We start from the raw sequence: 27,808 nt of genomic DNA, 5'->3' as shown, positions 1-27,808 counted from the left end.
ATCTTTATTTGATATGACGATTTTTTTTCTCTGTCACACGTGTACCACACACGCAGCAGATACAGATAAATTTATACCAACGCAGGAAGGTTCAGCATTCGACGTGGCACGATCGACATCGCACGTCATTCGAGGTAAAGTAAGAGGAGTTTCCATCTGTGTACGTGAATGTATGTGTCTCTGTGTTGTATACGTATGTGTGGAGCCAACGAAGATTTGCTCGCACACACGAGATCAGGTGTGCTCACGAATACACGCATACATTTATACACATATACACACGTGCAGACGAGCCGGCTCTCCCAAAGATAATCCCCGCGAATATAGAGACCGGATAATCCCCGGAGAGGGCCGACTCTCTGTATACGATCGCGATTGTCCATGTGTGTGTACGCCCGTCCATGTGACGCTCACTCATACGCCAAGCGCGGATGATGGCTCCGTACAAAAGGGCGAGGGACGTGAACGGTGAGAGGGGATGAGGGCCGGGAGGACTATGGCAGAGCACACAAGGTTTAGAGGCTAAGCGGCTCATCCCCCAGGAAGCTTTACATCCCGCCCTGATACGAACGGGAATTCTACGGACGATTCGAAAGATATTGCGTCTGTGTATACGATTCTGCGCACAAGCTACGTTTCTCTCTTTCTCTCTCTCTCTCTCTCTTTCTCTATCTTCCTCTTTCTATCTATCTATCTTTTCTATTGTTTCTACATATCCCTTTAACATATCCCTTTCACGAACCCACGCACTCTCATACTCATACATATCTATATCAATATAGATACATGTTTTATATTTTTAGATAATTTTTGCATATCTCGTAATCTCTCTCTTTGACATTATGGAAATCTTCTGTCTACTTTTATACTTGCTTCGACCTAATACTTTATTCACTTATTAATCTTGCAATTACTTTAATTTCTAAGTATAATCTTTTCTTTTCTTTCTTTTTTGATTCGCTTTTACCTCGAACATTAGTTTTTGAGTATTTAATACTATTGTGGTTCATTTTTTCACTTCTTCTATTCCTCTAATGATTCTAAAAAATTCGCATTAGGAAACAATTCCTAATGGAAACTTTTCTCGTGCAATTATGAAAATTCATCGGTGTTAAATAAATGAACGAACGAATTTCTCTTGTTCAAGAATCTTTTATTAGAGCAATTTAAAATTCGCAATTTTTCGCGAGAAGTATGATTTAATGAAAAATGATCTATCCTCTAGAAGAGGATAATTCAGAGAAAGAAAAAGAACAAAAAGAAATATAACTCGAAAGAGAGAACAGAGAGAAAGAGAAAGAAGAAAGCGGGATTGCGTATGTGAGCGATCTTAATTCTGGATTATACGATCCCAGATTCCTATAATCCTACCAGGCCGTCGTCCGAAAGGAATCCTGGGATTAGTATGAGAGAGAAAGAGAAAGAGAGAGAAAGTCGAAAAGCAAGCCGACCGAACCTGACGATAAATCGCCGGATAGTATGACTTCAGACTAACCAATTCTAAATGCTCTTGCTAACGTTTATAAAAAGTTTGACGACGTTTTGAAAAAAAACAAAAAAAAAATACGCGCACACATACACACACAGGCGCACGTGCACAAAGAAGAAGGTGCGGTTCAAAACTTACCAATACAGCAGATAAGTATATCTACAGTTTGAAGGACACAAAGGACAAAAAAGCTTTGAACTTGTAGGAATACTGAAACGAACGAGTCGATTATTATTAATTCATTAACAATAAATTCATAAAAATATTAGAAGCGACATAATATTTATATGTTTTAATAAATTATTAATACCAATTATCAGTCCATTCTGACTATTTATATCTTTTAATTAAAATCCATTAAAAATATCGTTTAATGGCTAATTTAATATCGAGAGATATTTTATGCTAATATCAATCTTTAAAAAATTCGTTGAGTATTAAAAAGTCACAAATGTTTATTAGAAAATATTGGATATTTCTGAACTTATATTTTCAATAAGTTTTTAGAGAATAGTTTACATAATCCGTAATTAATCTATTAATTATTAATTCTTTATAAAAAGTCTTGATATTTGATCAAACGTTTCATCAAGAGTACAACAATTGTCCAAAGTCACGAGAATAGCTTCCCATGAGAATATCGTTGCGAATTTCGAGTGTCAGGATAACAGAAAACTGAGGGGAGAACACGAGGAAGAGGACGACACGCGAAGGTCCTTTCCGCTATGATCGAGGTAGCCCCTTGTAGCCTGTTGCATTAACTGAGTAGTAGTGTTGTGTGTATGAAAGAGAAAGAGAAGGAGGAAGAGAGAGAGAGAGAGAGAAAGAGAGAGAGAAAGAAAGAGATAGGGAGAGAGAGTGTGTTCAAGGACGCTCGGAACGACAGTACCGTCTGAAGTACATGTGCGAGATCTCGTGGATATATCGTTATCCTTTCAGCAAGAAGCCCGGGATAAGGAACGGACGAGCAAATCAGGATCTCAGAAACTATGAAAGTAGAATCCTTGTGAACGTAGCAACAGCAGGATATAGAGGCCTGATCCTCTTGGATTTCCCAACTTCCCGATTTTCTCTTCGTCCTATAGGAACACTCGTAGTACGCGTCCTTTAAATCCATGTCCTGCGTTCCTGATTCTCAAGGGTCATACGCTACCCTTTTTTACCTTGCCAAATTTACTCTGCTATAGAACATCCTTTACTGATCGTAACTTTCTGCGTGGTTTTAATAATAGAATCAAATAAGATGCAAAATATAAGATATAATAAGAGAAAAATGATACAGTTAGTGAGGATCATTATGAAATTGGTTTGAATAGAAAATATGGAAAAATTGAATTAATTATCTTATAATTAGAAAGAAGAAAGAGATAGAGAGTGTGATTTAGGATTAGATGATTTTTATTGTCTATTATAGTCACCAACAAAATAAATTATTAGAAATTCGATTAATATCTAAATATTTCAATATTATATGTATATATGCATATTAGAAAATATTTATTAAATATTTACGTATTATTAAATATATATTATTATAAATGAAATATTTGCCACAATCAACTCAAATTTTAACTTAAATATATATGTATCTATAAATCGTGTAATTCGATTATTTTTTATCGATTAAATTTCAAATGACCGAAAATTTCTTTGATCCTTTTTTCGCTCCGACGATTTCGAAGAATCTCAATTTTGCTTACGACCAAACGATTATTTAATTCCTACAGCAATCGAATTTTATATCGAAGTGAATATACGTTTTCGTACGAGAGGAGATAGTAGTCCGTTTTGAAAATTAATTTTGGGGAAATACATAGGGCCGAGACCAATTCCATAATACATATTTTAATAATTTTTATCCGGCTTACAAGTTCTCCTCATTTAAATGTAGAGAGTTTATCGTTGCGATGCCTCGCGATTCTATAAGAGCTTTAAAATAAAATCGATAAACGGACGCGTATAATGACGGCGATAACGATAATAGAATGTCGATATATATATAAATATATATATGTATATATATATATATGCATATATGTATATACGTAGATGCATACATACATAAATATATATATACGTACTTATGTAGGTACGCATTACGTGAAAATTATTTTAAATTACATTACTTTTCGGCGTATTAATTTCTTCGCCAGCTCGCTACACGGGATTACCCGTTAATCATGTTACAATCGGCTTAATCGCGTCAATATTATAATAGTAGCGTTTCGTTGTAAAATCGAAATCATTTCGATCATGGACACGAATCTATCGATTAAAATATGTATGTATATATATATATCTACAGAAATATATCCGATACTATAAAAAAGAATCCAGGTACTTATTATTTTATTAAACACATTCGACGATCTAAAGTTTTAACGATAAACAGAAAATTCTCACATGCTCACCTCTCGTTTCTCTCTAAAACAAATATCGAACTCGATTGCACGATTACCTTGGAGCATTGAAAAGTATTCCTCTCTTTCTCTCTTCCTCTCTCTCTCTCCCTCACTCTCTCTCTCTCTCTCTCTCTCTCTCTCTCTCTCTCTCTCTCTCTGTCTCCCTACCCTCTATAGTCCTTCTCACAATAAGCCATATCGATAAGCTCGACACAACGTGTGCCCTTAACGAGTTCGTCGCATAGTGATGGTACTGAATCGATGTCCAGCAATTTGTAGGCCTAACAGACGATTCCATTACCAGGAGTGTATGTCCTTAATGGAAGCTATTCGAGGAGATCCTTTGGAAGGAACACCAAAGCTCTCCTGTCCTATTACTGTTGAATTCGAGTGTGTTGTATGTTAGTAATAGATAGACTACGATACTCGGGAAAGAGGAACGAGTGGGAGAACGAGAAGAAATATTTTTGTAGGACTAAAAATATGCAAATGCGGTCCTTTGTTCGATACCTGCCGGCTTATCTTTACGAATGGGATAACAGGAAAGAGTAGGAGGATACTTGGTATACACTTCGCGGACCCTCGAAATGCCCCGTGACCCAAATAAGGGCTTTTGTAGGACCCCGGTGATCAGGAGAGTAGGATCGTAGGACGAACGGTTATCCTTACGCACTTGGTATAGGCATACGCACCCTTTCTTGTTGTCCTCTCTCTTTCTCTCTCTCTCTCTCTCTCTCTATCTTTCTCTCCCTCCCTTCTTCCCTTCCTACCTTCTCTATCCTCTTCTCCCCACCAGTTTGCCCTTCCCAATGAACGTTCCTTGTTCGTCTCCCGAAGGACACCGGCCCTGACCCCACCAGGAATCTTGTCTGATGCCTATACTTCCCTGCTAGTTGTTTACGCATGGAAGCGGTAAAAAAATTCCCATAACTGCATTCCCCTCGTCAAGAAGTTCCAAGAAGAGGGGATAGAACGTAGGAGTCCAAGTGGAACTTCCTATGGAATTCCTATATGGGACTTTTTTTATTTATTTTATGACTTATTTAAGATTATTATTAAATTATTTGGAACTTTCCTAACTTTGTTTCTTTTCTCTAGATAATCCTAATTGATAATCTGATATCTGGACATTTAATACACGTATTGGAAATATTATTTTGTTATCTTCTAATAAGCTGAAAGAACTTACGAGATAAATGAATTTTATTTCGGTTTATATTTGGCAAGTAGAATTTTAGATTCGTCCTACAATTGAAAGCAAATACAAGGGTATTATACGTTTTTGAATATTTCATCATATTGTCAAAGTATTACGGTTTTTTGATCTTTATTACATCGACAATTTTTTTCTTATTCTTTATTTCGTTCGTAAGCTCTATATTAGTGGCACGATCCATCCAGCTTATCTTCGATATACATCTCTAAACTGAAATATCAAGAGCATTAAATCTCTTTAGAATAGTCTCTTTGGCATCGTATATTAGATTTATGTATAATAAATGGAGTTTATCCGTAGATATATCTACATCGATTTTAATTATTACAGAAAATTATTAATGAAATTACTATTTTTGTTGACTCATGACTCGAGCAAAAATTTTTTGCTTGTTTATTCTATATTAATGACAAGATTATTATCGTTATCGATCACGAATAAGTTTTATGATCGATTAAAAGACAACGACGACGATGAAGTCGATCGATGGCTTTTAAATAATCATCGTAGCGTTATCGGCTTTTGGACGTTTTGGTATCAAATTAATTATCATGTTCCCATCTTTCCACCTACTTCCGGACTAGGTAATCTCCTCGATTATATAATCCAGCCATTTAGGACTTAGACTCACTAATCCTCGTAGCGCCATCGCCAAACAAAACGTCAGGGTTACGTAATCTTTGAAGATTGCTTGATCCAGGATTACGTTGAAAACAGCTTCGACGTTGCAAGAACATCTTTCTTTTTTCTCCTTATGTTTCTTTTTCTTTACTTCTCAATGAGAAGAAACTTACGAAACATTATTAGACTTTAAACTTAGGATTATCTCGAAAGCAGATAGAAATTGATTTATAAATTTCTTTAAAAATAATCAATGTAAGTGTTACGTCAAATATGACACACTTTTTAAAATATTAATTTTAATAACTGATAAAAGAAAATATCAACATATCTATAATCGTAGATAATAAACCAATAACTTTCCTTTAAAGAAAGAAAGGATCGTCCTATTCGCAGCAAGGACGATCCTTACCTAAACGCTACATGCTCTCCTGATACCATTGTAAGTATCCTTGTCAGATATTTTTATAAAGAGAATCCAAGGGTGAATCGATCGTCATACCTATTTATTGTATTTTATGGAACGTCAAATAAAACGACAAATGAAAAAAATGCAGAAAAGAAATATATATATATATATATATATATATATATTAAATGAAAGGAAAAAAGAAGGAAAAGAGAGGAATAGAAAAAGGAGAAAGAGGATGAGAATGAACGAATGCATTTGTCGAATCCTTGGAAGATAATGATTCGAAGAGGAACGTGATACTCTTCGACTCTTCTGAAAACCTCGGACAATATCATACCTCCAACTCCAAAAATGCAACCCTGATCATTAACAAGGGTATGAGGGTGAATTTTCAAATGCACGTTGACCGTACTGACTATTTGACTTTAGTGTAGCGAGGTCGAATCCACAGCGTCAATGATGGCATCTGCTTGCCAACCCAACAAGATGTTCTCCTAGTTGCTGAGTAAACAATCCTCGTCTACCGTCGTCAAAGGATCCTTCTCTTTTTCTAACGCAGCTACGCGTGTCAATTCTTTAGAAATATGACTATAACATTTTTCGAATAAATTTGCATATTTTCTTTCCTTATTCATTTCTTTTCTTTGCTTCGCTAAACAATTTTATATATCGTTATTTTTGTATCATTTACAATCGAACAACATTTTTATTTAATTATTAGTTTTTTGTTACTTGTCTAATCTTCTGATAACAATTTTTAAATACTTTTTTGTTTAATAATTTTATTTCTAATTTGTGTCATGCCGATGAAATTCTACATATAATTCAGATATATGGTAAATATAATATATTTAAGAGATATAACGATATGGGTCAAAAAGTGACCCGTTCATCAAAATTAACACTTATAGCAGGTCTATTACTCTTCGAGTAAGAGAGACAGAAAGAGAGAGGAATAGATAGAGATAGAGATCCATATGCACACATGGAAGGGTATTACAAATTTAATTAATTCTATTATCCATTCTATGGCGATTGGTCTATTAGATCATCACTGACACCTTTGTTCGATGGACAATGGCTTCAATCAGATAATCCGCAACTATTTGATTAATCGAATCGCACTCACTGATAAATGAATGAGTCTGGTGAGCGCCTATACTCTCTCTTTCTCTCTCTCTCTCTTTCCCTCTCTTTCCCTCTCTTCCTCTCTCTTTCACTCTCTTTCTCACTCTTTCTCTCTCTCACGCAGCTAATAATACCTATTCTTGCTATGTAATAGATCGAACCGATGCATATAATAATATTCGTATAGTAATTGATGCGCTCTGCAAAAGCCTTTTGACCGGCTTAATAGACACTTGTCTAGTCGCATTAATAATTTTTCTTAACTACCCTTAAAAAATTAGACACGAAGATGAACAAGTTCTATGGTACTTATATCTTCTTTTAACGAAGGAATCACGTTCATGCAAAGTATACTATCGAAGGTGTTAAAGACCTTTTCCTAAATACAAGACTACCGTTCAGACAAAGTTCGATTAGAACCCTCTTGGTGGTTCCTCGAAACGTGGCTCCTCGAACTTTCTGCTCTCCTGGGACGGAGAGGTCACACGGTAGCCTTACCCGCATTCCCGTGGGATCCCATTGGCATTCCTAATGGAAAGGACGAAGATGGTGAAGTAGGAACGACACGCTTTCTGGACTCGTAGGTTATAGCAGGACACGCGTAATGTACGTCTCTACGACGACGACTACGATAACAATGATGATGATGATAATCACAATGATGATAATGATAGCCATTCATTAGCTTGACGACGAATAATCTAGATCCGTGTTTCATCTAGCCATCGGCGATTTAGCTGAGGATATACGGTCTTCGGGTTACCAGGATGCCAGGACATCGAAGGATCCGCGAAAATTCTTCTTCTTTCTCGTCTCGTCACTAAACCTATTGCTTGTTGACACTGAGGAGGAGACACCAGGAATCGTGGGAGACCCAAGGGAAACTCATTTATGTAGTCCTGATAGGAAAAATCCTACCAAATCTGGATAAATCCGAGAACGAGATGGATAAGTTTAATCGTACATGAGTGCGATTCTTGTCTCATCCATTACCTTTCCATCTTGAATTTCACGCTATTAAGAAATAATCGTAAATGAAAGGATCGATGAGAGTAATCGAACAAGTTATATCTCGTCGTTAACGTCTCCCATAACGAATGAAATTGACTACGTATTTTTATGGTATTTTTAAGATTTAATTGTTTATTTACTTCTTTTGAAAAAGTAAAGAATATAATACATGATTAAAAATAATTGAAAATTTACGAAGGATTTCACTTTGTTATAGCAGAATTTAATTTTACAAGGATACGGGACTCTCTCGGAGAGGAGTCCTTGAAGAACGCGATCGTGAAACACGAACGGACACCGTAAAGATTCATAAACTCCTGGTAACAAACCCCCTAAACTCCGTTCTAAATCCAGGATCAAGCTCCATTCTTGTCCACGATCGTCCTTTCTCTAGGGTACGCGCGCGCGCGCGTTCCTGATCATCCTTACCCCATAAGGTCCTGTTACCGAAAGCCCTTCGAATTCAACGGAAATATCGGCGAGATGGCAAAGCGATCCTAGAAGGAACCGAATGCTTTCGGTTCCTTTCATGCTTTCCTGCTGACCTAAGGATTCGCTTATCCTTGCGTGCTCGATCGACTCCCACGAGAATATCTACGTTTTATCCTGATTGCACATATTCGTCCTTGTTAAATATCTCGGCTTTTTTAACTTTGTTCGAGGATTTTCGATATTTCTTATTTCAGATATTTTTCCTTCAAGAATTTAAAATATAGCATTATGCGACAATAAGGATAATGATTGTTCATAGGATGATTAAATAGGCTAGATATAAATAATAAAAATTCTCTATCGAAATTCATAAAGAATTTTTGTCTAGACTGTACGATATTTTTTAATTATATGAATTATTTTGAAATAATTTATTTTTAATTTATTATTAACATGGAAGTAAATATAACTGTTTTCTTTCGATGAGTTTAATATCTTCATACTTAATTGAATCTAAGCAATCTAAGAAATATTTTTAAAAATCCAAAGATTCTAAACGATTTTATTCGAATGGTTGGTAAATTCGAGAAATTCGAAAAAAAATACGGTCTTAATGCAGTTTATTCTCGTAAAATGGAAGAAGCAAAGAAGAAGAAGAAGAAGAAGAAGAAGTCGACTTTATTTTAAATTAATCCTCGATTCTCGAAGCGATTGAAAATAATCCGAGATTAAAGCTCGCGCTGCGCTATGAAAGTTCGAAGGAAAGTTGAGGGGAAAGTACGAGCGCGGCAATTCACGAACACGCAGAAAACATTTCGAAGAAGCAACAAAAGGATATAAGAAGGAAAGAACAGAGAGAAAGGCGCAGCAAAAAAAGGCGGAACGGGATCTTAATTCCGTCGAATGGGGATCCCTCGCAAATCTCTATCTTCCTGCTTAGCTATCGGACCTTTGTGACGGTTGTGGTGGTGGTGATGGTAGTGACGGTGGTGGTAGTGACGATGGTGGAGGGAGAGGATAGAGAGAAAAGGATAGAGAATAAAATTTATTTTTATGACCTGAAACCGGTATAGGAAAGAGCCGGTGCATCGGAATAAATGCAGTCAAGAATTACAAAAGATTACCTACGGGTTAAGAATGAGGTAACGAATGAGGCTGATGAAATAATAAAGATCACGAAGAACGGAATAAGAACAGAACGATGAAATTGTATAAATAAAATATAATAAAAAATTATATAAAATTTAAAAGCACGGACTAAGTAAAACTCAGAGAGAACATGGTCTCTAAACGAATTATGTGAATGAAGTTTCTTCTGGCATATTAAATACGAGTTTATATTTTATTTTGCACACCCATTGAATTACTTTTAATAAGATATTGTGAATGCGGCAGTATCTAAATAAGATTTTTAAAGAAAGAAATTAACGACTAATATAATTATGATAATACAGTAATGATAATGATATTGAGATTATTATAGCGATACATGCTGTTAAAAGTAACAAAATTTATTGTAAAAAAAGAAAAGAAAAAGAAACAGAGATATCAAAAAGGGTAAATGTCACTGGAGAGAACGTAAAATATTATACAATAAAATTATTGATAAAAAGGAGAGGAGAAGAAAGAACGAAAGAAAGGAGGGGAAATAATTTCCCTCCGGATCGACCTGGTTAAGATTCATAATTTATGATCTTGGGAGTAATCCTGGCTGGGAGTGAGGGTTTAGGATGGGGACGGGTCAGTCGGTAATTCGAAGAGGCGAGTGGAGAAAGATGCGTGCATGAAAAAAGGGAGACGAAGAAAGGTAGACGGATAGATAGAGCAAAAGAGAGAAAGAGAGGTAGAGAGAGAGAGAGAGAGAGAGAGAGAGAAAGAACGAAGGAGAATGAGAGAGAGAGAAAAAGACCAAGTGAATGAGGGGAAGAGGGAGAAAGAGAGAAGTATAGAGGGTGAGAGAGGGAGAGAGAGAGAGGGAGAGAGAGAGAGAGAAGGAAAGAGAGAGGAGTTAGGACTCATCCTTTGATCCGGGATTTATTTAACTACGATAGCAGAGCGTGGGCTTATCCCGAGGGAGGTTTTAGCCGGCAAAGGGGCGCGCTATTGATTTTTAGCTGGAGGATTAAAAGCGCACTTTCGTAACACTATACTCGGGCGCACGCACACGCATGCACTTTCGTTCGTGCTTTTTTGTCGTTGGGTCTCCCGTCGGCTTTTCGTTATATTTTTCCAAAGTTACTGTATCCAAAGGTTTTTGTTTTTTTTTCTTTCTTTCAGTTTTCTTTTCCTTTTTTTTTGCCTTTTCACCTCTTTTATTTATCTTTTTTTTTTGACCAACCAGTATCACACGCATTTCGTGTATTTTTCTCGAGTGAAAGAAAAGAAAGAAAGAAAGAAAGGAAGAAAGAAGACACTCGTGACGTCCCCGATAACACACGGTGGAAGCTAAAGCATGCGAGATAACCATCTTGCCAAGCTTATCTCTCGTAGCACTTTCGAAACGAGGTCAGACCGACTCGCCAAGCGCAAGTGGAATTTCACACTTTCTCTCTTAATCTCTTTCTCCCCTCTCTGCCTCTCTCAAACCCCTCTAGTAACTGCGTCAAACGTTATCGTTCTCTCTTCCTCTCTGTTCTTAAATCTGTTGTTGTTATTGTTATTGTTTCTCTTGCCGTTGCTGTTGCTGCTGCTGTTGTTGTTGTTATTGTTGTTGTATATCGAACGACCTAGAATCGAATATACACTAACCGGTTATGTCTTAACAAAGTTAACAAGGATCAATGAGGCTTCGAAATGAATGCGTACGTTCAAAATAAGTGAATGAGAAATTCAAAAAGAAAGAGGAAAAGTAAAACAAAGAAAGAAAGAAAGAGAGAGAGAGAGAGAGAGATGTAGTTAAACTGCTCGTTACCCTTGCTCGTTCATAAGGAAACAAAGCTGAAAGCGGGATCACTGCCCTTGGCTTTGCATCTTCTATTCGAGATATACATTTTCCACTTTCGTTATCCGCCCGCTGACTCTCCGCTCCGATCTTGGATCAAAGTGCAACGAACTTGCGGGCTGAGCTTGAAAGTTGAAATCCGAAAGCAAACGGTCCGGACAAACGATCGAACGGAAAGACGGATAGGCAAGACGTGGTGTGTAACAAAGCCAATATGTCCAGTATAACGACGACGACGACGACGACGACGACGATGACGACGACTATAGGGGTTGATAAAAAAAAAACCTCTTAGGCTTAGAAGTGGCAAGAGTGTATACGTGTGTGTGCATACGCGAGCACGATGCACCGATCAGGCTGGCTTTAGGAATACGTTACCGTCGTCATCGTCGTCGGTGGTTATCTTCATGGGTCAGCGCCCACGGCTGTTGGCTTAATCTTCAGCTGCCGAGGAGAAAGAAAGAAAGAAGGCGAAGAGATCGGGGTGTGAGTGAACACAGAGAGAGAGAGAGAGAGAGAGAGAGAGAGAGAGAGAGAGAAAGAAAGAGAGAGAGTTGAGAGGAAGACGAAGGGTCCATACGCGCTTATCTTTATCCGATGCTCGTCCGTCGACGAGCGTTCGTCGTTTAACCATTCTCTTTATTTCTCTTTCTCTCTTTCTTTCTTACTCTTGAAATCAAGCGAACGATTATGCTACTCGATTTAATCCAATCGTTGAATTTTTATTACTCGACCCACGGTGCATCATTTTTCTCTTGCTCTCTCTCTCTCTTTTGTATTTTTCTTTTACTTTACCTTTCCTTTCTTCGTTCTCTCTTCTTCTATCTTTCTTTCTTTTTTCTTTTTTATATTCTTTAATTTTTTTTCCTTGTTCCCTAAGAGCAGTAATAATGAATTAATTATTTAATTATCTGCACTCACGTCATCCTCGTGATTCTTATTTAACTTCGTGTTCATTGCACTGATCCATGTATGCACTTACATATCTGCATCTTTTTTTCATTCTTCTTATATTCGTCTAGAATTACATTCTCAGTTTCTTTTTTTCTTTTTTTCTTTTTTTGCAGATTGACTTCGTTTCCACTTCGATTTATTTCATTCAGCTTACTTACTCTTATCAGTTCTTTTCCTTTCCGATATATCACATAATACACACCCGTATATTTTTATTAAAATATCAAATAATATTCATATTCTTTTTCTCGTATCCTTATTCAATATGTGCGACATTAGTAAAAAATCTATTCCTTTCTCTCCCTATCTCCCTCTCATTTGGATTTATTGATCTATAAGTATAATCCAAAATTAATCCCGGTCTATTTCTTATTTAGACCACGATATAATCGATCCATTCTATTTACTTCTCTCTTTAATCGAAATTACTTTAATCGACTCCGCGAACTCGACGTTGCATTTCGAAGCTATTCGATAATTACTACGTTACTTTTAAATCGTCTTCGGGTAATTAGCCAGTCTCAAGTTCTGTCTCTCGTCGATCGCTTTAGGAAGATCGTTAATGATGGATCGTCGGAGAACGGAGGAGAAGAAGGAAGAGTAGTAGATCGAACAACTAGTACGATCTAGTACGATGCACAAAGTGAATCGCGATGGCTGCCGGCAAATAGTGCGTACGTCCCTGCGAGCACGAGCCGTGTAAATCGTATTAGGGATTATTGCACGATCAAAAATATCCCCGAAGGATAATCCTCGAAGGTAGAAGCGATGTGTGAGTGGCATTAACTCGGACATGTATTATGATGCGTGTAGGTATACAGCGATCCCCTGGAAACCCCTATGGCCTCGGGCTCTCTCTCTCCCTCTCTCTCTTTCTCTCATTCACACATACGCACACATATATATATTCACTCACTACATATCTATCTATCTTTCTCTCTCTCTCTCTCTCTCTCTCTCTCTCTCCCTCTCTCTCTCTCTCTCTCTCTCTCTCTTTGAAACATTGTATACTACGTCATCGAGCGTAGAAGAGAAACTGTGTGCGTATCACCGCTACGTCGACCTCGGCGAAAATCCACGCCTCTGCATCCTGCTTTCGATTTATCTTTCTCCTCTTTCAGCCATGCGAAAGCGCGAACGCAAGCCCGAACAGGTGATATGTCGCTAAGGGTTGCATTTCGGACGTATCGAAAAAATCTATCTCTTTCTTTTATTTTTCTATCTATACTCTTTTTTTTGTTTTTCCTTTTCTTCTTAATCTTATTTTCTATATCTCTATTGTTATTTTCTTTTGTTCTTACTCTTTCTCCCTTTCTCTCTCTCTCTCTCTCTCTCTCTCTCTTTCTCTCTCTTTGGATAGAAAATCGGTGTGACACGAATCGATAATAATCAAAATTTTATAATAATAATCAATATTGAATGAGCAGATCTTCTCTTTATTCATATATTATACTTCGGTCAGTCAATTGTTTTCTGACAATAAATTCAACTGGTTTCTAATCATAATTAATTCCTTCAATTATTGAACAAAATATGCAAAGCACAATGCAATCAACTATTATTTAAAGATGAACATTGTATATATTATTTAATGAGTGTCGATCTTAGGAAAACGTTCTTAAGGAACATTCTTCTTCGAGCTTTCAAATGCCATAACGTTTTCATTTAATTACACGATAAAACATTATCGCATAGTTTTTTACTCTTGTACGATGACACAGTATTAAACGAGCATACGTGTGTGTACTTTTGTTCGTATAGTCGAAAAAAGTATAATTCGTTTAGTTCGTATAGTTCTTTTTAAGGTACGCGAAGGATATTCATTGCTTTTCCAAAAGACTTTTTCTATTCTTTCACCGAGAGTAATCTTTTCCAGACTTTATTCATTAAGACTTCGTTATTCGTTAAGGAAATGTATATTCTTTTGAAAAATTGAATTAATCCTTCTTGACCAGATATTACACTCAATTGTCATTTTTTCAACAAGTAGAATCAAGACTCTTTCTTTCCCTTTTTCCATTTAAAACAAAATATTTCTCTTTGAGCATTGTAACAAACGTCACATATAGATGGAAGAAGATACATCGAGGATCTAAAAATAAAGATAAAGATAAAAGAAAAAGAAGGAAAGAAAAAATGTCAGAAGCAGATTCCGTCCAAACAAATTTTGTAGTTCGTTGTTGTGTCAATGTTGTTATTTATTACGTAGTAATAAAAATGTAGCTCTCTCTCTCTCTCTCTCTCTCTCTCTCTCTCTCGCTCTCTTTCTTTTTTGGGTCGACGCATTCGCGTCGTTGTCGAGAATAATTAATCATTATTTATAGGGCTTGTAGCAACGATCAATTCGTCCTCCGGGAATCGATCAACGCGTCTCGATTGAACAACTCAAGATAAAGGAAGCTGCGAGAGTAACGTGCTCTTTCATTCTTACGTCTCGCGTAATCGATGAGAGGAAAAGGGAGAGAGAGAAAGAGAGAGAGAGAGAGAGAGAGAGAGAGAGAGAGAGAGAGAGAGAGAGAGAGAGAGAGAGCGCGAGAAAGAATGAGATAAATAGAGAGAAGGAAAAAGAAAGAAAGAAAGACGTCTGCTCGCGTTCGACTTGCACTGGCAATCCTATTTCTTTCTTATGCAAAATCTTGGAGCTGCGCGTAGCGTGTTAAGGGATTAAAAGTCTGCTCTATAGGGTCAGCCGAAGGCTTAGTACGCCTAACAAGATTAGCCTAAGATGCCGAGTCCGCATACCCCGAGGATTACACATTATGTATTCACCTGGATGTATTCACGCAGAGCAAGAGAGAGAGAAAGAGAACCAGAGAAAAAGAGAGAGAGAGAGAGAGAAAGATATCTAGTTCGTGCCTCTTGCGTGTACGTACGACGCCTTCAACGACGACGCTCTTCTCTTCCCATAAGAGCTAAATATCGAGCTTAATCCGAATGAATTCTTCTCGATTCTCAAGCCGTTATTTAAAAATCGTGAGAAAGAAAAAAGAAAAACTAATAAACGTATTATATATGTAGATATAAAACGTAGATAGCGTTTCGAAAGGAAAACTATCAGTTTCAAAAGTTCGACGTTTTCTTATATCTGACGTATCTAATCAAGAAGAATCTGAGTAAAAAAAAAGAAAAATAAAAAAAGACAAAAGAGAAGAAAAAAATTCGTAACAAGACATCGGAGACGAACACATTGTAATAATAGAAGACGCTTAGAGACGTGAGATCCTATAACGTGCTGGAAGAAAGAGAGCATCGCCGAGGGGGAGCCTTATCTTTCCCTCGTCGACTAGTACTCTATTTCGAGGCCGAGATACGAGAGTCCGCTCTCTCTTTCTCTCTCTCTTCCTCACCCTCGTCTTTTAATGTCTTTTCTCTCTTTCCTTTCTTTCTTTCTTTCTTTCTTTCTTTCTTTCTTTCTTCCTTTCTCTCTTTCTCTTCTTCAAAGAATACCACCACTTCCCTTGATGCCTCTCGTTCTCACTCTTTCTCAACGTTTTGATTAAGAGAAGCGAGAAAGTCTAACGGACGAAGTGAGATCGAGGACGAAGGAATAAGATACGAAAATAGGGAAGGAGGGAGATGAAGAAACGAAAGATGGCTGGAGGAAGGAAAGAAAGTCCGCGAGAGATACGGAGAAACGAGCATTGAGTAATTGTCGGCTTACGTCTGTCAGATCGTCAAAAGCTTTGCCTTCCCTCTCAGCCAAACCGTGACGACCAAAAATCGAGATAAGCTTACGAATCTTCCCCCTCTTCTTCGGCATTCCACTTCATGGAAATCGCGAGATACACAACGATTCGTACCATGGTTAGAATCTCTTTGGACTTGTTCTCTATATAGAAGTAGAAAGAGAGAAGAGTATCTTACTTTAACGCGTTTTAAATATCCTTCTTTCTCTCCTAACATACGATCCTCTCGATCGTCTTTTAACATAATCGAAATCGAGTTCGAGTCGAAAGATAAATTCAAATCTAATAAGAGAAATTATCGCGATGAGATCAACGTCAAACGCATTACGAGGAATTATTTTCATAGAAGTTATCGATCGATCTTCTGCATATATGATTGAGCGCGAGTCACCGAAGTAAATATACTTAGAATATCCCGTTAAAAATTTCGAGCAATTGAGAGAATTAAGATTAATCGTTCCGATCCTATTTGTATTGTTTTATTTTGTTTAATTTTCTTTTTTTTTTTTTACTTTTTTCAATTCTATTATAAATGTAGCATATCCTTAAATAATTTGTCATCCGCGTTCTGAATTAATTATAACGAAATAATTGTCGCGATAATTATAAAACTCATCTAAATCGCGTGTATATTTATTCCGAGAGATAATTACATCAGCATGAAAGCAAAGTACAATAGTTAATTAACACAATTCTTTTTCTCTTTTTTATATTTCAATAGATATCTCTCTATAAATATCTCTTGCGCTTTAATAAATATAATATCATATGATATTTTTAATTTCAAATTCTATACATCGAAAACAATTTAATACCGTCTCGTAATTCGCATAACCACGAAGTATTCTACCCTATTCTTCCATGTAAGTTCCCAAGCAGGAGCGAATAAGATTTAGAAAGAAGTTATCCAAGGTGAGAGAGTGAAAGATAGAGAAACGTAGAAAGACAAGACAGGAAAGGGATAGAGCGATCCAAGGATGGTAGGAGTAAGTGGTGGTTTTGGCAAGGGGATGCTCTGATGCGATTTCACGCTGGATTTGCTTAAGATCTCCGCTAAGGAGCCCTTTAACCCTCCCCTTTTACCCTTCCCCCTGGCCTTTACCCTTCTATCGCGCTATCTACGCATTCGTGGCTGCCTTCACCTTTACTTACTTCGGTCACTTCTCTATAATTCTCCTTCTTCATTCAAAATGCCACAATAGAGTAACATCATTATCGATTAAATCGTTCATTAATAATCGCAATGATTAATCATTAAAAATATAACTCAATTTATATATATATATATTAACAAAAACTATATACCCAAATGCATTTGATCTGTTAACATAACTTTTTGAGATTATCGATGAAGATCTGAGAGATCTTTGTTTCAAAGATATCCCGTAGCATCGTAGAACATTCTCTCCAGATTCAAGGATAATCCTTGAGAGCTCACCTTCTCCTTCAGAGCTCCACCTACTCCTCCTTTGAACTCAAAGTTCCGTACGCAAGTCGGCCTTCGATCTCCCTAAATATTTGAGATCCGTCCGAGCAAGTGGAATAGCTAAATCCGACGTATTCCTTGGACGGATGGACGATAGGGAGAGTGCCGTCGGAGGGGTTGCGTCTGGGGGATGAGGTGGTTCAGGTTTTGCGTTGGAAGCCCTCGCGGATTAGAAGCGTTCGTATTGCGCACGTATATCCGTGTTTTAAGGATGCTCGCGCATACACACGGCTGTATGCAAACCCTTATGGCTTAAGCTAAGGCTAAGGCTCTCCCTTGAGATTACTACGTCATTCTACAGGACTCTCTAGTCGCCGGAAGGATCAGCCTTCTCTCTCTCTCTCTCTCTATATATATATATATATATATATATACACATCTTCTTCCTTCTAAGGATTTCGTCGTTCCTAAATCAGGTTGTCAAGCCACGATCCCGACTCACGTGCGCCGATCTAGAAAGACGTCGTCCAACCTCCGAAGCTTCTTCGATTTCTTCAAGAAAAGGATCGTGTCCTTCGCTTTCAGGATACAAACAAGGACGCGCTACGTTCGATGAATAATCCGTGCTATCTCTTTGGACGAACGATGAACTAATGGACGTCGTAGCTGTCCTCTACCTACCACCCTCCTGCACCCCACCCTCTCACCTCCCCCATGCTTCCTTCTTCCTTCTCGTCTCTTACCATCTCTAAATCATCCCCCGACAACGAGTTCGCGTTCGCAATAACTCGTTACCGAAAATCCAAATTAAGCTTCTTAGCCGAGAAATTTACGAGACGTTCGTTCTCCCTCTTCTTCTTCCTATCTTCTCTATACCTCTTTCACTCTCTCTCTCTCTCTCTCTCTCTCTCTCTCTATCTCTTCGAGACGTAACCCTTTTCCTCCTTATATCGTTCCTTCGCGAACGCAGTTTACCAAAGTAATTTTAATCTTCGATGCGTATGGGACGCGCGAACGCTTCACGATCTATATCTACATCGAACAGCTGTTGTGAATGTGTGTGAGTGTGTTTACATATATATGGGTAGACGCGTTCACGTTTTCGATAAGGAAGAGAAAAGAGAAGGAGTGAGAGAGAGAAAGAGAGAGAGAGAGAAAGATGCGTCCTCCTTCTCGCTTTTCCTTTCTCTCTCTCTCTCTCTCTCTCTCTCTTTGTCTCTTATTCTCTGCCTTGTATAAGAGCTTACTCTCTAAGCGTCTTAGGGCAAGTTTTCACCCTTGCTACTCTCCTACGCGCTCGAATGCGCGCGTTCTTAAGAAAGCACGAGCGTGAGCGATCTCGGAAATCAAGTAAATCATAGGCGAGCATACCTCTCGGAGGATTTCAAAGTATTTAGCCTCTAAGACATTTCGATGGATAGGGATAATAACATTTCTTATCTTCTTCATATGTATACAAACAAACGGCCGTATACACAAACACACTCGTAAGCGAGAGGATGGATCGATAATATGAAGTATATTAATCATTTTCAATATACATTAGATCTATTTCAGAATATATGTATGTACATGTATATTCGTGCATATTTTTCAATAACAGATCATTTACAATACGAAGATCGAATAAAATCTTTTCGTATTAACGAGAGTGATAAATTTGTCGACACACGTTTTCTCCGTTAATTACATTAATTTTTTATCCGATGAAATGTTTTAATCTCATTTATAATTTTTCAATGAGAAAATATTAAATAATATTATATTCATTTGGACGATACGATAATCCCCGTACTAATTGTTAATTCAATTTAATTACAAAGAAAAAAAAAGGAAAAAATAAAAAAAAAGATAACAAACGATCGCGTAAAAGTTCGTAATATACAAACGACGAGTGCGCTTAACTTTTTCAATAATATTATATCTATAAGTGAACTTTTATCGGAATAATATAGATATAATAAATTAAAATAAATAAGTTTGGAAACGAGGAAGATAAATTTGTTCCCCGCGATGCGTGATTATGTCGCTAAGAATGGGCTAATGCTCGGATTTAGAAGGTTTCGTCGCGTGGCCGGTGATCTTATAAGTTACACCGGCTGTAATGTTATCTCATTAGGTACGTCTTATCTAGTGCTTTCGTCCGCGTTCGAGCTTAGCTCCTCTACCCGGGCGGAGCTTAAATCGCACGCGAGCTTAACGGGACGACCATTGGACGCACGCGAACGTAACACGAAGCGAGTTTCCTCGCGTCATCCTGAATCAATCCTGAGTTGTGTGTTAACTCGATATCAACGAAATGAATACAACGACTCTAACATCGAGCTCTTTGATTATATCCAACCACTTCGTCATTGAAAATATCCATCTCGATCGTATCTACTATTATTTCGAGTAACAATCATGTGAATAACAATACGATCAAAATAATATTTTGTTGGCATATATCGATATGATTTTAATCTATTGTACAGTAACGCTCGATAAAAGTATATAATGAATTAACAATTTTTCCTACTTTCTCTCTTTACGTATATTTTTATTAATATAAAAAAGAATATATATATCTTTTTTCTTTTGAATATTCTATTAATGCTTATATAAAATAGAATAATATCATAAACCTATGATACGCTTTTTTATTATTCTGCCAATGTTGTATAATTAATTAAATTTTATTTTGCACATTGTGTTTTATAATATTTCTAATTGATATTTAGAAAAAAAATTCTTTTGATACATTTGATAAAATGATAATATATTTTTTATTATCACTTTTCATTTTTTATTAATCATCTAATATATTTTAATATCATATAATTCGTTAGACGTTATTACATCTACGCTTTTATGATCTGATTTCATATTACGTGTTTGATTAATATAAGGAAAAATTTAACCGAAAGTGTCATTTAGGAACGGTAGCGGGAAGGGAACATGGGGTACAGATACGATTGATAAAAATAAGATCAGATATAGTTATCAGAGCTATTGCATATCGTTAGATGAGGTTTCATCGGTTTAGCGATAACGATTCAACATACAAGTAATAATCCATTGGAGATTATCTTATTTCAATTAATCGAGCTTTCAGACGGGCATCTACTTTTTTTTTTTGACAGAGCATTAGATCGTCTAGTTTATAATATATCTATATATATATAATAGATCAAAGTATTTTATGTCCAGATATATAAGATGTATTATTTTTTATCAATCCAATTTCATAAATGGATTGGACGAAAAATAAAAATGATCTATACGATTCATACAAACGTATTTTCCATTTAATTTCCACTTTTTTTAAATTCTAATTGAAAATTAAGTATCTTAGAAACGTCGGAAATTTGTTGAAAAGTAAGAAATTGTACGAGATCAATACTTATTTTTACCATTATCTATATGTCAGGATTTTTAGAATAAAAAAGAGAAACGAAGAATAGCTCGTTAGGAAACACATAGGAACATATGTTAATGTAACGAACGATGAAAAGGGGAAATCATTGAGAAGGAAAGAAATGTAGAACACACATGCAAAAGAGAGAGAAAGAGAAACAGAGAGAGAGAAAGAGAGAGAGAGGGAGAGGGAGAGAGAGAGAGAGAGAGAGAGAGAGAGAGAGAGAACACGAGGCAGATAAACGCGTCGAAAGAGTTGGGTCCTTATCTGTAAAGGCCGACATCCGCCGGATCAGCCCGTGATACCGAAACCACCCACACTTTCCTTCTTCTTCATACACCCTTCCTTCTCCTCTATACACTTCGTATTTGATGCTTTAATTAATCTCTTAATTTCTTTCATCAATGAACATATGTATTCAATATGTTTACTTATCTCCAAGTTTATTCTCGAAAAATAAAAATAATGTATAATGTCAAAATTGTTGAAAAAATTTCAATAATAGCAATAATAAATTTCTGAATTAATATCGAATGTAGATATATATATTTTTTAATTATAATATAAATAAAAATAATGAGATGATCATAAGGATATCAATAATAATGATCATTTTAGCGATAGTATTCGAGAAAAATGAAAAATGAAATTTGACATATGAATTGATCATTGAACTGAAAGCAAAAAGAGATATCGATAAAAAGGAAGAGTATGGCTAATGTCTCGTCTTGGGCTGAGGCTTCGTTATACCGACCGGCTGATTCGATTTCGAGAGATTATAGCTGGTATCGTCTTGGATTACCGAGTCACGAAGACGAAGAAGAAACCTTAGGATCGAGGTCCCGCGCGTACTGTGTCTATCTCTCTTTCCCTCTTTCTCTCTCTCTCTCTCTCTCCCTCTCTCTTTCTTTTACTCATTTGCATGACACTTTTCCTCATTCGGAACAACGTCCGGTCGGGAAAAGAGGAACGAGAACTCGCACGAATGATCCAATCGATTGAATTAGTTATAACCACTCATTAAAATAATAAATCCAAATCATTTAAGCATGAATATATAAAATCAATAATAAGTTGATGTGTCATCGATTATACTTTATATAAATAATATATCGAAATGTGACGATAGATTAAAAAGATATTTAAATGTAATAATTAATGAAAATATATTTATAAATAAATAAAGAAAATATAATATAGAAATAAAAATAAAAGATAGAAGATGAAAAATAATCGATATACATATGTATATATGTATGATCTACACGTTTGACTATTTCACAATCTTGCTCTCTCCGTCTCTCCCTCTCTACATTTCTCATCATCGTCATCATCTCAGAATCGATCTTTTACATAATCACCGTTATTAACCAGCCATGAAAGTCCAACTAATCCCTAACAGTATCGCCCGTTTGAGAGATAAGCTCGTTCAAAGCATGTATGCTATATTAATTCTATAAATAACACTTACTAGTAGTCATACGTCGGTAGATAATCATGCTAACTTCAACGTTATTCCCAATCGAATTTTCCTTCTTTTTTTCTTATGATTTAGGAAGACTACGAACTAATCTGACCGATAAAAGAAATCATCTGCCTTATGCGGAAACGATGCTCGAAGACACAGAAAGAAAAATATTCTCAGAAAGTATCTTCCACTTCACTTTCTCTTTCTCTCCCATCCTTCCTTTCTCACCCCTCTCTCTCTCTCTTTCTCTATCTGTATCTCTTCTGTATTCACTCGTTCACATTAAAAAGAAGAAGCCATTATCGTTGGGGATGGCCCACCGCGAACTCGGACGCGGGGTTGTCGAAAAATATGTTCCAACTTTTTTATCTCACATCCGTGAAGCACCGAGAACTGAAAGCGAGCAGGGAGCCGTTAATTTATCAGCGAAAGAGTGGAAGAGAGAAAGAGAGACAGAGAGAGAGAGAGAGAGAGAGAGAGAGAGAGAGAGAGACAGCATTTAAAGAGTCACTCGTTCTTTCGACGAATCGGCACGAATTTCTTTCATTTCCCGTTCATCGAGTAAAAGAAGAAGAAAAAAAAAGAAAAAGAAAAAGATGAAAGAAAAAAGAAAAAATGTAGCGAAAGAAGTCTCGATGGAGAATCGATTAGTTTTGCTGTTACTCTCTTTCTCGTCCTATTCCTCTCTTTCTCTTTCTCCCTCGTTCTCTCTCTCTCTCTCTCTTTCTCTCACTCTTAACCGGAAGTGCGTGTTTGAAAATAATGCGACCGTTTCGCGGTTTTAATTGAATATTTAATAAATCGCAAATATAGCGCACGATGCGCGCAGAGATTTAATTAAATTTTAATCGCCTTAATTAATTCCATTACAAAATTATGCGCGCGCTTTCCCTCCTCCCTCCCGTTCCTTCTACTACCCCTCTCCCCCTCCCTTTCATCGTTTCTCTCCCCGTCTTCTCTTCTCACATCCTCACCTATTCGTACTCCTCTCCTACCGATCACGGCCCGTACACGGATAATTCCCTAATTTTGCGTTATGCTCGTCGGTTGGAACACATGCCAATGCGATATTCTACAGGGATTTTCTGTATTTTCGAACGTTCCTTTCCCATTCTTTTCGTTATCTCGTTGTCATTAAAGTTTCGAGTTCCCCGATGGACAAGAGAATGAGAGAAAGAGAGAGAGAGAGAGAGAAAGAGAGAAAATTACATTTTACAAAAGCTGATGTTTCATAAATGTAAATTAATAATGAATGATTAAAAAGAAAAAAATATCGAATACGGATACTATTGAATAGTTATTATAAAAAAGGAAAGTATGAACTTAATATGGGTTTAAAATGTAATCGAAATTATTAGTAGCAACTAGTAATTAATAACCTGTTTGACTGGTAGATAAAATACGTAAAATTGATAGAATAAAAGATTATCAAAAAGTTGAATTGTAAAAGTAATCATCTGATGAATAAAAATTTGCATAATATAGAATAAAATAAAAATTCAAATTTATATAATTTCAAGACAAGAAAATTAATTTTGCAGATGTCAAGATTAAAGTAATGAAAAAGAATAAATAATAGAATAAATGAGTGAAATAAAACAGAAAAAGAAAAAGAAATTACAAACGCTTATAACTCTAGCAAAAACTCGATCTTAATAATTGACCCAGAAAAAGGGAAAAAAAAATATATTATCGCCGTCTCAAACTCGGTCTTGTCTCGATCTCTTCTTCTTCTTCTTCTTCTTCTTCCTTCGAGGGTCCTTCCGATGAATCTTATCATCCAGCGAAAACTGTCAAAGACGAGAAGCTTGCTTGACGCTTCTTCCGACGTGCCAGTTCCTTCCTCTCAGTTTGCGAGGCGAACGGGGAGATAACCGGAAGTTAGATAGGACCTGCACCAGAAATGAGAAATGTCTTTGCCGTTGCAGAGATTAAAGATTTCGCGGATGAGTTAGCTGCCACTTTCTTTCCATCTTCGCCCTCTTTTTGGACTTTCCTTTTCATGATTCTGTCATTCGTCTTTTAAGACAACAACTTTTTAGACAATTCGACTTTGTTCCTCATTTATATACTGTATCATAAATTAATATAACCGATCAGCTTACTGATATAACTTATAAATAAATATTTAAATTTATCTCTGCATGAACCAGAAAAAAAGACAGAAAGAGAGCAAGAAAGAAATATTATATAACAACAATGATTAGAACGTGCAAGATTTCATTGCTCGTTATTGCATTGCATCATATAAACGAATTGGCAAAAGTTAAATACTCATTCAAGCAACTTCTCATTCTTAGCAATGCCTTTCTTAACTAGGTAACCACGTTGAGAATAAAGCTACAAAGATCGTTCTTTAACAGGACGAGTCACGTGGCACGGTGAATCGTAAGATACGAAACGTTGCTAATAAACAGACCGCGTAATACGGTCTACCGCGACTAAACCCTGTGGCGTAAAAGCCCACCTTAAACCAGCTGATCCCGGTACAAAGACGACGCAAGGACCGGGCACCTTAATGAAAACTGTACGTCCCTGGATTAAGGTGGCCACCGGTCAGCCTACAGCATCCCTCTAGGTACGACCTGTCTTATGCAACGTAGGGTGTAGATGAGAGAGAGAGAGAGAAGACCTTCTCTATGATGTCCGACCGTATTAGATGGAAGTTTAGAGGCATTAATATCTAATATAGTGGTGCCAGGTAGTAAATCCTTTCTCGGTTATCTTCACTGGAGACTTAACACCTTGCATCGAGGAGCCATTGGCCATCAATCCAGCCGTCTCGAGCTCTCTGGTCTCTTTATACATTGACATTTGGCGTTTAATATCGATTATAAATAAATTATTAAATAAACGTACACGTATACAAAAAAGAGAAAAGAAAAAGAAAAGAAATAAAGAGAGATATGCTTCTTCGCTGATCGTAAGAAAAGAATAGTTAAAGGGTAATAAATTCGGCGTTTAAAAAGCATTTAAGATAATCAAAATCCGTGGATATTGAAAGCGTACTCTAAGAGATTTGGTATTATGCGAATTGGACCTGGTAAAGCACTATTTTCTCTCTCTTCTTCCTTTTCATCCTTCCTTTCTCTCTCTCTCTCTCTCTCTCTCTCTTTCTCCATTTTCTCGGTTTCGGAGAAATCTGGGATTATGATCTGAAGTGGGATAGAGACTCTGGGACTTAAGTCAGGGTTACACAAGGATCGTAGCTATTGTGCCATCGCCCAGCTTCCATTGTCTCGGGTTAGACGAGTGGATCTGCATATGCTTAACATCGGAGTTAGACATCTCTTGGCGATCTTCAACTCCGCGAATCATCTCAAATATCACGATTCTCCAATGTCGATGTCGATGCCCATTGTACTGGTGAAAACGTCTTGGTGTCGGGGTAGCCAACGCGAATTACGAAAGCGGCTTTTCCTTTCGGTCCTTTTCAGTTATCCCTTTGTTGTCTTAATTTTTTTCCAGTTCTCATCGATTTTTCAATTTTCTTTGTTCCAGCGAAAAATCTTCCGGTTCATTGCGTCGTCGAGACTATTCATAACATCGTCGAGAGTCATGCGAGCAATGCACGTGAAAATTGGCGAAGACCTCAGATCGAGACTGATTCTTATGTAATCATACCGGTTGCGATGCCCTTTCAGGTAATTTTTTTTAAAAGATACTTACTTATGAAAAATTAACTAATCTTTGCTAAAGTTTAATAGTAATAATTAAAATCATTTAGAGATAATGAAAATATTGTTTGTTTCGCAAGATTCGTTCGATTGTCATAATATATTTTAAATCGAAATTTGCTATGCACTAAATTATCATCTCTCGTCTTAATTGCTTTAAAAATGACGTGGTCAGCGTTAAAATCAACGTTTAAAAAGACAATTATATAAGATCGACGTTGATATTTATTGTTTTAGGATTTAGTCGGCGAGGCATTGGTCCGGCTGGGTTACTCGAGCGATTTGATACCCAGCGCAAGAGGTAGCATAGTGATAAGAAACTGGAAACCGCTGCCGATGGAAAAAGTAGCTGAAGGTCCACTTTTAACCGTTGGCGATATCCTTGCGGAACTTACTTCGGTAGCAACCTTGAAGATTCAGGTTTACAGATCGAGACCACCACCTCCTAGTCCAGCAGCCGAAGTCAGAAATAAATTGCTCAGGCTGCTTTTACTTCATAGTCATGCGCTTCTCGTATCCGCAGGATGTCCTTTGGACGAGGTAAGGAATCTAAGTCTCTTTCGTTAAATAAAATCTTGAAAAATGGGGAGGAACAAAAAGAGAGAGAGAGAGAGAGAGAGAGAGAGAGTGAGAGAAAGAAAAAGACAAAACGATTCTCAAGGTCGACTTGTAAAGAGCCACCACGAGGAGCACTTAAAAATGTATAAAATGTAAATCTAGCCCGGAGAGTGTTTGCCTTCGTGGCGCTTTAATCTCATTAAGAAGTCCTCCTCTTTGGTACTCTTGTTCCTCCTTGGTAGAACCACGCTGGTAATCTTCGCCGTTGGAGTCTCGCACCGGCTGATCCTCGCCTTAAATAAATGTTCTCTTGGTTCCGTGTCGCCGATCGAAAATTCGTCTCGATAAAAGGCCCTGACCCTCTTTTCTTTTTTCTTTTTCCTCTCTCTCTCTCTCTCTCTCTCTCTCTCTTTTCGTTTTCTTTTTTTTCTTTTTCTTTCTTTCGAAAGAATAACGATCGCGAGTACTTCTGCAAGCTATTGAATATACATGGATCTTTTGCAAGAGTTATCTTCCCAAGAGAAAGAACGTTGAAATTCTAAGAAGTCGAGGTTAGATCGATACCAAAGAAAATTGTCTTTTCGAGTTCTTTCTTTTCTTTTTCTTTTTTTTTCTTTTTTTCTCTTCTTTTTTTTCTTTTCCTTTCCATCCTTTTTCCAGCAACGAAAGCGATCATCCACAATACGTCAACCGGAAAAGGAGAACGCTTCGCGATCGTGCTTTCTCGACAGTAGAAGATCTTATAGCGTGTGATAGGATTACCCTTTACTCAACCAAATTCGCAGCCTTCATCAAAAGCCCCTTCGATATCGGCACAGGGTAGCCACCCTTCTACCACCCTTCTCTCTCTCTCTCTCTCTCTCTCCCTCTCTTTCGCTTACTCGACGAACCGGTATTATCTAAGTGCACTCTCTTTGAAGATCCTGCTACCCACCCATCCCCGAACTTTAATGCCGCTCGCGGTGGTCTATGATTACCAATTTTCCCTGG

General features: G+C 37.0%; 1 protein-coding gene across 1 annotated transcript in view; it reads left to right on the top strand.

Annotated features, from left to right (window-relative positions):
• Window positions 1–27,808, top strand: part of LOC127064969 (homeobox protein dve-1) — a 47,169-nt gene that overhangs the window by 14,561 nt on the left and 4,800 nt on the right. Inside the window, exons 3-4 of the mRNA XM_050996690.1 lie at window positions 26,085–26,227; window positions 26,498–26,800. Of these exons, the coding sequence (XP_050852647.1) occupies window positions 26,085–26,227; window positions 26,498–26,800 (446 nt within the window). The remainder of the gene's footprint in view (window positions 1–26,084; window positions 26,228–26,497; window positions 26,801–27,808) is intronic.

This window comes from Vespula vulgaris, chromosome 7, assembly GCF_905475345.1.
Source record: "Vespula vulgaris chromosome 7, iyVesVulg1.1, whole genome shotgun sequence".
Lineage (NCBI taxonomy): Eukaryota > Metazoa > Arthropoda > Insecta > Hymenoptera > Vespidae > Vespula > Vespula vulgaris.
This window is presented reverse-complemented; position numbering and strand designations above follow the sequence as displayed.